Source organism: Merops nubicus, unplaced genomic scaffold (assembly GCF_000691845.1).
Source record: "Merops nubicus isolate BGI_N331 unplaced genomic scaffold, ASM69184v1 scaffold16403, whole genome shotgun sequence".
Taxonomy (NCBI): Eukaryota; Metazoa; Chordata; class Aves; order Coraciiformes; family Meropidae; genus Merops; species Merops nubicus.
Genome location: NW_008597039.1, coordinates 7,168 through 18,677, shown reverse-complemented (window position 1 = coordinate 18,677; position 11,510 = coordinate 7,168). Strand labels below are relative to the sequence as shown.

Here is an 11,510-nt window from a genome sequence, read left to right as displayed (position 1 = left end):
GGTTGACCCAAGGAACGTGCATCTCCAGGGGTGCTCTGTGGGTCTTAGGATGAAACTAGTCCTCTAGAAAGAAGTAAGATCAGGTGGAAAGCTGTTGAGCAACCAGGGGCTTCCTCTGGTCTCCATGAAATGCTCTGGTGCCCCAAGTCTTTGCCTGTACCACACACTCCCAAGGGAGCTTTTTGAAGAGCAGACTCCAAACAGCACTGGACACTTCAGCAGAAGCCTGGGCTGGGACCAGATGACCTCTGGGGCTGCTTCATGGCCAAAGATCAACCCAACCAGCACTGTTCCCTCCTCACTCTTCCCACCCCAGCATCCTCTTACACCAGTGCTCAGCCGTGGTCATGGGAGCACACTGGAACTGCTTGCTGAAGGAAGGACCTCCTGCCTGGCCAGCAGTGGGCCTGGGGAGGATTGTCACCACCCCTCAGAGCAGCTACGTTGACATTTTGGACCCCGACTGACATCTGGGTGCAAAAGCATTTTGGGAGAAGACTTGTGAATTCAGAAGACAAAGCCAGGGCAGGGGAGAGCAGCCAGAACCTCCTTGGGGAGGAGGAGACCAAAGCCCCACCCAGCCCAGCACCTCCTCTCCAGCACTGGGCTGCTGCTGGTGGCTTCTTTCCCCCCATGAGCAGGATGAGCCTTGATCTGAGTCCTGCTCCTTGCTGGTTCCTTCACCTGGGACTCAACAACCTCCTGCTGCACGTGGAAAGGACCCATTTGAAATGGGCTGTAGAGCATCTGACCCTGAAGGTCCTGAGGTCAGCTCTGCTGCACCCCATAAGGGATCCTTGTGGTGCCTTGAGTCCTCCAGCAGCCCATGCTCAGCACACAAGCCCCAGGGATGGTCAAGCTGCTGGTGGGCTCTTCTCCCCAGCATGATGGAAGAAATGCTTCATCCTAGGGTTCCATCTTTTCAGTCGTGTCTTATCTGTTGGGCAGAAGTCCAGGGGAGCGTGGCTGCAGCAGCCCCACCATCCAGGCCCCTCCAGAGGGGGTACAGTGCCCTGGGGTGCCCGCCTCACCCCACGTTCTTCTTCCATCCTCTGTTTCCATCAGTCTTCCCTATGAAATGGGCAGCCCTGGCTTCTCCTAACCAGGCCATGAAACTCCTCAGGTCTCCAAGACCTGAGCTCCCACCATTCCTACAAAGCTTCATCTGGAGATGGGGTTATTTCCTGCCCCAAACCTCTCCAGCCACTTAGTGAACCATCTCCCCTTCTGCAGCCTAAAACTCCCACCCCAAGGCACCAGGAGAAAGTCCCCAACCCCTTTTCCATGCCCCGGCCCGGGGTCCTGCCTTGGCCTGGCCACCACTGCCATCTCCTGGCTAGATGCCCCCCTGCACTGCTGGAGCTGCAGCTAATTGCAGAGGTGAAGTCCTAATTGCCCAACAGCAATTCATGGAGAGGTTTAGGTTGGGCAGGAGGAACGATTTCTTCCCCAGAAGGATTGTCCAGGCCTGACCCAGGGCAGTGGTGGAGTCCCCACCCCTGGAGGGGTTCCCAAGCTGTGGAGATGTGGGGTGAGGGACACGGGGCAGTGAGGACCTGGCAGTGCTGGGGGAAGGGTTGGACTTGATCTTAAAGGTCTTTTCCAACCTCAATGACTATGCAAGGGGGGGGGCTGCATGTCCTCCTGCCTGTCCCCCCTCAGCTTCTCCTCCACCTCGGGGTCCAGCAGCCTCTTTGTAGCCTTGAAGCACTTTGACACGAAAAAAAACCCCTCTGCCAAAGGCTTTAATCCTGGGGCATCATCTGGCCTGGCTGGCAGGGCTGGCACAGCAGCCTGAGGATTAGGCTGGGCGAGCTCCCACCTCGCAGGGGATAAAGGGAGAGTCCAAAACCTAAGAGGATTTCGACCACAGCAGGAGATTGGGGGCAGCGAGGACATCATCTGCCCAGCATCACCCCAACCCCTGCTCTGCTGGTGTGGAGATACAACGCCCAGAGACCTGCCAGCTCCTGGAGGCAAAGCCCAGCCCCGGGCTGTGCAGGTCCCAGCAGAGGTCACCTCCCCATCAGTCAGGTCCCAGCCCGTTCAGGATGGCCCCTCGAGCAGTTCTTCTTCTCCTTCACGGCAGGGGTCTGCAGCAGAGGCTCCTGAGACCTCCAGTCATCCTCCTCCTCCTCCCACCCGGCCAAAATCCACCTCAGGCTCTGGTAGGGATGTCAGGTGGGATCCCAGCCCTGCTCCCAGCATCTCCTGGGCATGCACATGTCCTCCTCCTCGTGGCTGTGTTCACCCCAGCTTGTCCTCTGAGTCCTCCTCAATCAGTGGAGATCTGGCCCACGTCACCCACGACGTGGTCTCCAGAGGAGAGCATTGAGTGCCCATTTGGACCTCAACCGTGTCTCTGGATGGAGGAACAGGTTGGGAAGACAGACCCACCCTGTCTTCCAGCTCAGCCCTTCCCTGGTTTGCTCTCCTGGCAGGTGAGCACCCGAGAGCTGAGACGCAAAGAGGACGAGATGAGGAACATCCGGATCCAGGCCCTGCTCCACATGGGGGCTGTCCTGGCTGTGGACATCTTCTTCCACTTCTTCTACATCCTCACCCTCCCTTCGGACCTGAAGTTCGTGAACCGCCTCTCGGACTGGTCCTTGGGTGAGTGACCATGCTCAGACACCTTCTCACCTGCACTCACCCTCAAGGGTGTCACCCAGACCTCCAGTGGTCCTCCTGGAGAGGCGTTGGCAGCCCGTGTCTTGGATGGGTTGGAGTGAAGCTTCTCTTCTTCCTGTTGACAGTGCACAGGGCTGGGCTGGGGCAGCCCTGTGAAGCAAATGGTGTTGGCCTGATGTTCTCTCAGGGTCTCAGTGGGAAGTGTTTAGCTTGGAGCTTAAGAAGTTGAGCACCAAACCATTCCCCTTGCCTTTGTCTGGACTGGAAGGGAGCTCAGCACCTCCAGAAAATCAGCCCCAGGCTGTTGCAAGAGGTAGAGCTGGTATCTCAGATGCTTTCACAGGTGGCCACCAGTTAGGGGTGTTTGTGAGCCACTGAAATGGCCCCAGGACACAGGTTGTACAGGAGGCAGCTCAGGGAAGAGGTAGCTGCTGTCTTCAGCTGCCTAATGGAGGGTTGTGGAGAAGAAGAGAACCTCCTCTTCTCAGAGGTGGGCAGGGACAAAGCAGGACACAGCAAAAAAGGTCCAGCAAGGACCTGACTGCATCTAGGGAGGTTTTTTTTCATTGAGTGTTCAAACACTGATAGAGACCCAAAGGAGTTATAGATCCTCCAAAACCAGCCATATTCAGCCCTTCCATGGACAAGGCAGAGGAAGCTTCTTGAGAAGCTAGTTTGAAAAGCTTTGCTGGTCCAAGACAGCCTTAGACTGTCCTCTTGATGTGATGTTTGTTGCAATAGACTGCAAGCTCCACGGGACATGACATCCCCCAGAGTTCTGAAGGAGACACGTTCCGTGTTCCTCTTCACCCACTTGACTCTGGTTCTTGCTCCAGCTGGCCTGGCCTACTCCAATTTGGTGTACGACTGGGTGAAAGCTGCTGTCATGTTTGGGGTCACCAACACCATCGCCAGACTGGACCACTTGGACCCACCCCAGCCCCCCAAATGCATCACCATGCTCTACGTCTTCTCCGAGACGTGAGTACCCCACGGGCACCCAGGGGGAGAGGCAGCACGTTGGACCTGAATGGAGCATGGGGGAGGGGGAGGACATCTGGGTGTGCTTCTGGTCTAGGGGTTGGAGACTATTGAGCAGTCCATAGTCAACCTACAGCCTAGGCCTGGCCATAGCCCAGGGAGATGTTCTTGGGCAGGGGGCACGAGATAAGGAGAGAGGTTGCAACCACCTCAACAGTGGGACCTGCTGAAGGAAGGAAGCATGGAGAAGTGCTGAGAACAAAGGTTCAGGTTGTACCTCACCAGGGGTTGGGTGCCTCCTCTGGCTGGGGGGAAGGGTTGGACTTGATATCCTGCAAGGTGGAAGGGTCTCATCCTGCCACGTGTCTTAACCTGCTTCTTATCATCTGCATTTTAGGCATTTCGACAGAGGGATTAATGACTGGTTATGCAAGTAAGTGTCCCATCAGCTGTCTCTGGTCTGGTTCAAGGTCTTCTCTGGTTTGGTTGAAGGAATTCTCTGGTCTGGTCCAAGGTCTTCTCTGGTTTGGTTGAAGGAATTCTCTGGTCTGGTTCAAGGTCTTCTCTGGTTTGGTTGAAAGAATTCTCTGGTCTGGTCCAAGGTCTTCTCTGGTTTGGTTGAAGGAATTCTCTGGTCTGGTTCAAGGTCTTCTCTGGTCTGGTTGAAGGAATTCTCTGGTCTGGTCCAAGGTCTTCTCCTTCATCACCTAGCAATGAAGCGTTAGATGCTGTTCAGCCCAAAGCTGAGATGTCCTCTCTGCTGAGTGAATCCCACCATGGCATGAAGTTGTATTTGGTCTCTTTACCCCTAGGACCATTGAATTAATCACCACAAAGTGCATCAACCCACACACACGGTTGGAAATGAGAGAGACCTGTCCCAGAAATCCCTTTAAACCTGGTGGGTTTCGTGTTTCCTCAAGGGAGGAAGTGTCAGGTTCATATTCCACCCAGAGGAAAGGGGAATTGACCCCAGGTCTCCCATATCCTGGGTCACGAGGGTGGTTTGAGTTCCATCTACATCTCCCTCAGCCCTTCAGCTCTCCTCTGCCTTGAGTACAGACCAGCAAACCTGTACTGAAGGTGGTGGCTGCTCTGTGATGAAATCCTCTGCACCAGCCAGGCTGAGGTCGCCCACAGCTCTACAGATCTCCAGGTTTTACCAAGCCCTCACCTGCAAGAGGTGGACAGGGTGGGGTTTGGTCCTTGAGGAGCTGTAGATCTGAGAGGCAGCTGGGTTCCAGTGGGAGATGAGGTTCTTGCTTCAACGGGTCAACCCAAGCAGCTTTCCATTTTAACTGGGGTGCTCTGTGAGAAGGTTGTGGTGGGCATGGGATAAGGGACTCCAGAGGGGTCTTCTTGGCTGTGGGGCAGCACCGACCACTCTCCTTGGGGTGCTCTGTGAGAAGGTTGTGGTGGGCATGGGATAAGGGACTCCAGAGAGGTCTTCTTGGCTGTGGGGCAGCACCGACCACTCTCCTTGGGGTGCTCTGTGAGAAGGTTGTGGTGGGCATGGGATAAGGGACTCCAGAGGGGTCTTCTTGGCTGTGGGGCAGCACCAACCACTCTCCTTGGCCGTTAGGTACGTGTATGACCACATTGGAGAGAGCCATGAGAACATCCTGAAGGAGCTGGTGGCCAGCGTCGCCACCTTCGCCGTCACCACCCTGTGGCTGGGACCCTGTGAGATTGTTTACATCTGGTCTGTCCTCAACTGCTTTGGCCTCAACTTTGAGCTCTGGGTGCAGAAGCTCTTCCAGCAGGAGCCCTTTGCCAAACTGGAGGTGAGGAGCTGGGCTGCGAGTGGCTGGGGGAAGGTCAGTGGGGCCGGGGCCAAGCTCTGGTGCTGGAGAACATCCATAACTAACTGTAGGGAGCTCAAACTTCTTTATACAAGCCAGATCCATTTTGAGTTGAGACTGAAGAGCAACATCCCAGATGATGCCATGCTGCCCCGTGTCCAGGCCTCCTGCCTGGAGACCTGAAGTTCTCTCCTGTGACCTTTAGCATCCTTGTGAGACTCAGCTGTGCAAGGGAAGCACCATCCTGGTGCTCTGTATCCCTTCATTTTACACCTGGTGTCCTCCACCCAGAGCAAGTTCCCACCTTCCCCTATGATGCTTCATGGGAAATTTAAGCTGGGGTGTGGAGCTTTCAAAGAGAACCAGGACAGCTGACCCAGTGGGCACAAAATCTGAGGTGTGTCCACAGGGAAAGGGTTCTACATTTCCACAGGGAGATGAGTTGTTCTTATTCTCCAAACCATCTTGGCATTCTGATGGGTTCTGAGCCAATTTCTGATAAAAGGAGATGTTTAGGTACTAGGATGAAGTCGATTCCAAAGCTCAGCACCCTCTCTCTGATAGAACCCAAGTGCCTCAGGGACTTGTTAGAAGAAGAACTTAAGAAAATCCACCCTGGAAACAATTCTGTTGCTTATTGCTTTTGCCCAACCCAAGTCTGGAGGTGCTACAGCAGGTCCATGAAGACCCTTTTTGAAGAAAAACTTCACAGAATGATCCCACCATTTGCTCTCCTCCCTGAACTTCAGCTGCAGGCAGTGAAATCTCCTTCCCTGTGCCACCACAGTTCTCAGCACTGGGGATTCGTTGTGCTCTTCTGAGGATGATGTGCCAGTGATGATTTCACTCTGCTCTTCTCACTCCTTTTCAGCTCTTTTTTAAATTATTTTCATAATTCCCAAGAAAAACTTTCCACCAGGAGCAGGGAGTGATTTGCACGTAGGGCTAATAATAAACCTGACCTACAGCAGCCTTGAGGAATGGTTAAGCCAAGGCAGCAGGTGAAGGAAGGAGTTCTCAGCCATTACCAGCATGAAACCTTGTATGACATCTTTCTCCTCCACACAGGACCTCGAAACACTGGTCCAGACTCCCAAATGCATCCGAGCCCAGCAGCAGAGCAGAAGTTTTACCTTCTTCTCATGTTTCTTCATCCCAGAGGCACTCAAGGCTGCTCTGCTTTTTGCCTGTCCCTCTGGGGGACCCAGCTGGAGTGGGGCTGGAGCTGGAGCAGTACATCTCCTTTCCTGACAGCTCCATTTTTAACTCACTTTCTGCTCCCCTCCCCTCCACAGGCCAAAATATCAGCGGGCATGTCTCGAAGGATTAGGGCAGTTTTTGGGGCAGTGAATTTCTGGGCCATTGTCCTCTACAACATCCCAGCCCTCAACAGCCTGGAGTTTGCACTGCTGGTGACCAAGAGACTCCTCCTGACGGGTAAGGTGCCACCAGCTTCCCCCACTGAGGGACCCTTGTCTTGATGGGGGGACACTGGTAGGGGAGCTGAGGACCCTTTGCTCCCCAAAAAGGCTTGGCAGGCATTAGAGCAGGAGGTGGAGACCCCATCCCTGGAGGGATTTAGAAGATGTGGAGATGTGGTGATGAGGGACGTGGGTCAGTGATGAGCTGGCAGTGCTGGTAATGGTTGGAGTTGATCTTCAAGGTCTTTTTTAACCTAAACAGTTCTATGGTTCTATGACTGGGACTTTAAAGTCCTCTTGGGTCCACCCTTGGTTGTTGTGTGGCTGCTTAATTCTTACCCAGAAGAATTCTTACTCCTTTTGCTTTAGCAGTTCCTCCTGACCCAACCTGAAGGTGACAGGTACACACCCTCACACTAGTCCTACCTTGTACATCTGCAATCAGGGGCTGGTGGCACTCTTTTGAAGTCTTGAGTGGCCCAGGGTATAAATAACCATCAGGAGTCCACGTCCTCCAGCCCCCCCTGGGACAGGGCTGGTGTGGGAAGGGGATAATGTGACACTCCAGGCTCAGGGTGCCAGAAGTGCCTGCCTGCTGAGCTAGCTGGCTTTTGCTGGTGGCATTATTCATCTCAGAGGTCCTGTTTTAGCAGGTACTAAGCTTGTGTCTCCCCTCTGCTGTGGATACCAGGCTCCTGGTTACAGAAGTCATCAGAGCCTTCCTCAGGGGATGGAGAGCTCGCTGCTCTTGGCTGCTTAACTAGGGGAAAAAAAAAAGACAAAGGTGTTTTTTTTGGGTGCACACTGTGTCCCTGCTAGATATGGGACAAAGCTGAGCTGGTCCTCTGCATCAGCAGGGCACAAAGCTTCCAGAAGGCCACCATGGGGAACAGCAATGGACATGAGCAGCTTGAGTCATAGAATGGGTTGGAAAGGACCTTAAAGATCATCCAGTTCCAGCCCCCTGCCATGGGCAGGACACCTCCCACTAGAGCAGGTTGCTCCAAGCCCCATCCAACCTGGCCTTGAACACCTCCAGGGATGGAGCATCCACAGCTTCCCTGGGCAACCTGTGCCAGGGTCTCACCACCCTCACAGTGAAGAACTTCTTCCTTACATCTAATCTAAATCCATCCTCTTTCAGTTTAAAACTGTTACCCCTCATCCTGTCCCTGCACCCCCTGAAGAAATGTCCTCCCCCAGCTTACCTGTAGGCCCCTTTGAGCACTGCAAGGCTGCTGTAAGGTCTCTCAACAGAAAGTCAAAAGACCTTATAGGGGAGACAGAATGGGCAGAAAGTCAACTACCAAGTCTGAACGTGGGGGCCAGAAGAAGTTCCAGGGGTGAGACAGTGCTCAAAGCCACCCCAGCATGTTCTCACCTTAGCTGCAGTCATAGAGTCAGAGAGTCATAGAATCATTTAGACCTCCAAGATCATCAAGTCCAAGCATTGAGCCATTAGGGCTCTCAAGTCCTCTGCTAAAACAGATCAGAATCTGTCAGGGTTGGAAGGGACCACAAGGATCCCCCAGTTCCAACCCCTCTGCCATGAGCAGGGACACCTCCCACTAGATCAGGCTGCCCAGAGCCTCCTCCAGCCTGGCCTTAAAGACCCCCAGGGCTGGGGCCTCAACCCCCTCCCTGGGCAACCCATGCCAGGGTCTCACCACTCTCCTGGGGAAGAACTTCTTCCTCAGTCTGTGATGCCTTGGTGGGCTCACAGACTTCATCTCAACTATGAGTCTAGAAAATTCTCTGTATGGGAAACGTTGTCCATCATGAACTTGTGGGACCTCCCAATGACCATGTCTCCCTCTGTCTCCTAGGTTTCCCTGTCAGCACCTTGTCCATCTGGTTCATCACATACTGTGGGGTGCAGCTGATCAAGGAGCGGGAGCGCATCCTGGCCGTGGAGGAGGAGAAGAGTGACAAGGCAAAGCCAGAGTAGAGGGAAGCATCACCAGGCTTAGTCCCAAAGCCTTGTCTCCCTTCCAGCCACCTGGCCAGAGCTCTCCAAGCACTCCTGCTGTAGCTCACCCATGTAGAAGTCACCTGGGGAGCTCAGGTCACCCTCTTGCTGCAGGAAAGACTCTCTAGGACACCGTGGGTGGTTTGCAGGCTCCCCGTGCATGGCAGACTGCTGAGGGAGGCCCTTGGGACACTTGTTTAATGCCAGGAAGAGACATCCCCATCATTCTTCTGACCCTCTGACATAGAGATTTCACCCTCTGCTTCCCATAACACTCAGTCCACCAGCACTCTGCTCTCCTGAAGGACCTGTAGCCCTGAGACTCTCCAAATCCCACAGCTTGAGGGTTTGGGGTGAGCCAGGCAAATATAAACAAGCGATTAGCTGGTGCTGAGCCTGCTCTGAGCAGAACATCTCCAGGTCTCCTCCAGGCCAAGCATCCCACGTTTCTTTCATCAGGAGAAGTGGCCAACATCCCTGTGAAGAGTTCAGCACCATGGTCGTGCAGTGAGGCCTGTGAAAAGGGCTCAGCACGGTCTCTGCCTGCCAAGAGGCTACCAAAGAAGTAGAATAGTCTCTGTAGCAAGGGGAGGGAGGACCAGGAACATCACCCTGAAGGGTGATTGTCTCCCCACCACTGTCAGCAGAGTGATAGCTCTGCAAAAGGACCTCTGCCAACCAGTGCTAAAACATCCACAACACCAACCTCAGGCATGGCCACTGAGAGTGCAGGAGCTCTGCCAGCCTCCCAGCCAGGAGGCATCACACACGGGTCACCTGGGGCACGCTGAAGGAGCACAACATCTGGCTCACAACTCCACGGTCCCCAGGCCCTCAGACCCAAAGGATCCTCCACTGCTGGGTACAACGTGGCCACCACGACCATCCTGCTGTGAGAGGTGTCCTGGGCCTCAAACCAAATCCCACTTGCATTTTTTTGTTTGTTTTACACGCCATGGACAAAGGTTTAAACTCACATTCCTGCCCGTGGCTGAGGAACAGAAGATGCTGTAGCCAACTCTTGCTCTTCTCCATCCATCCATCCATCCCTTTGCTCAAGGGTGCACTCATCCTAAGCCCTGAACGAGCACACACACACGTGTGTGCAACCAGAGGAGGAAGATCCTGAATGCAGGGCAGTGACCTGGGACCTGGTGGCAGAGGAGAAGCCCACAGTGACCTCCTTGGAGAAGCAGAGTTTGGGAGTGCACTGAATAAATGGTGCCTTGGGGAAGAGGTGGCTTCATAACTGGGAAAGAGCTCTGGCTCTCTTGCACTTCAGAGTAACTTTCAGTGGCCTTATAGTCTGAGTTCTGCCAGTGCCTGGTGAGGTCAGAATCTGGACCACTTTGCAATGGGGGTGGAGATGCTTGGGGCTGGAGTGTTCTGGCTTCTCTGGGGAGGAAGCAGGATCGGTTCCTTGCCAGCTTTCAGCTCTGCCAAAGTCCTTTGTGAAGTCCCTGATAAGTGTCATTTATTTATGGAGTGAATAAACGTGGGGCATCCCTGGTGCCTGCTGCTCATCACTGGTGGGGCTGCGTTGCAGGTGACACCCTGGGCAAGGCCCTGCTGCCACATCTGAGACACCAGGTTCTGGTTGGAGGTCCTCACCTCTCACCCCTCATAACGAGGCAGAATATTGTTAAGTTTAACAGAAACCCACCCTAGTGGCACCACCAGATTGGAGGTTTGGCTGCAGCTCGATTCATCCCCACCTTTATTTTGACTCCACCTTCATCCTGGTGAGCTCTTCCAAGCCTACTACCATCAAACCTCAAGCTGGAGTCAGAAGCAGTGTTGATTTAATTTCTGGGAGCCTGATCAGAAGTGTTGGAAGCAAGGGTAGGTATTGTTCCTTGGTGGCAGCCCCAGTTGCATCTCCAAACCCTTTCCAGCTGCCAAGTCCACCCCTTTTCAACACAGCTCTGCTGCTGGACCTTTGGTAGATGTTTCCTGACATCTCCCTTTGTTCAGGTTTACTCTTTGCCACCAAAACAGCAATGACATGATGTGCTTCCTTCCTTCCAGGGTAAAATTCACCTCTCCTCTTCCACCCAGGTGTCCTCACAGGGCAGAAGCCACCCTGAGCTGCTGAGACCAAGGGCTCTGTCTCTGTGGGTGACCCAGCTCAGGTCCTTGGCTGCCCAGGAGGACACACAGAGTCACCCACCTCCCAGGGAGTGACTCCCATGGCAAAGCCCAGTGACTCTGCACTGACCTGGATGCTCCAGGAGAGAAAATAACCCATTCAATAAGGATCTAAATTTACCCACCAGCTGCATCTGCTGGAGCTGCCAGAAGGAGCTAATCTTAGACACCAAGTGAGTGATTGGTTAGAGAGACAGCTCCTGGGAGAACTTGGGCTTCACCCCTCCACCTTTGCCTGAAGTGATCCCCTCTGCCATCACTGCTGGTACAGGCCCAGGAGGTCTGGTGGGCCAGGAGGACCCACGTGGTGCTATCTCAGCCTGGCACAGGAGACCTCAGGGGCACGTCAACTGCTCATCTCTCTCCTGCAGAAGAGTGTCTTATCTGATCTTCTGCTGACCACTTGCCCAATACAGAAGGATATGATCACAAATGGGCAGCCCAGCAGCCAAACTCCTCCCTCTGCTCCCACATCACCCCCCAGAGACCCAAAGTGCCAGCCAGCCAGAGGAGGAACAAGTCCCTGCACTCACCCACCACAGGGGACATGGAGAAGGG

The 11,510-nt window shown here is 54.1% G+C and overlaps 1 protein-coding gene across 1 annotated transcript; it reads left to right on the top strand.

The window, feature by feature from the left end:
* Nucleotides 1-2,441: 2,441 nt before the first annotated feature.
* HHATL (hedgehog acyltransferase-like) lies at nucleotides 2,442-8,783 on the top strand (the record flags this gene model as incomplete). Its single annotated transcript, XM_008936583.1, has 6 exons — nucleotides 2,442-2,613; nucleotides 3,468-3,612; nucleotides 4,010-4,045; nucleotides 5,195-5,396; nucleotides 6,710-6,851; nucleotides 8,662-8,783. Coding segments are annotated over 6 exons (819 nt in total), but the record flags the coding sequence as incomplete, so codon positions are not given.
* Nucleotides 8,784-11,510: the final 2,727 nt, after the last annotated feature.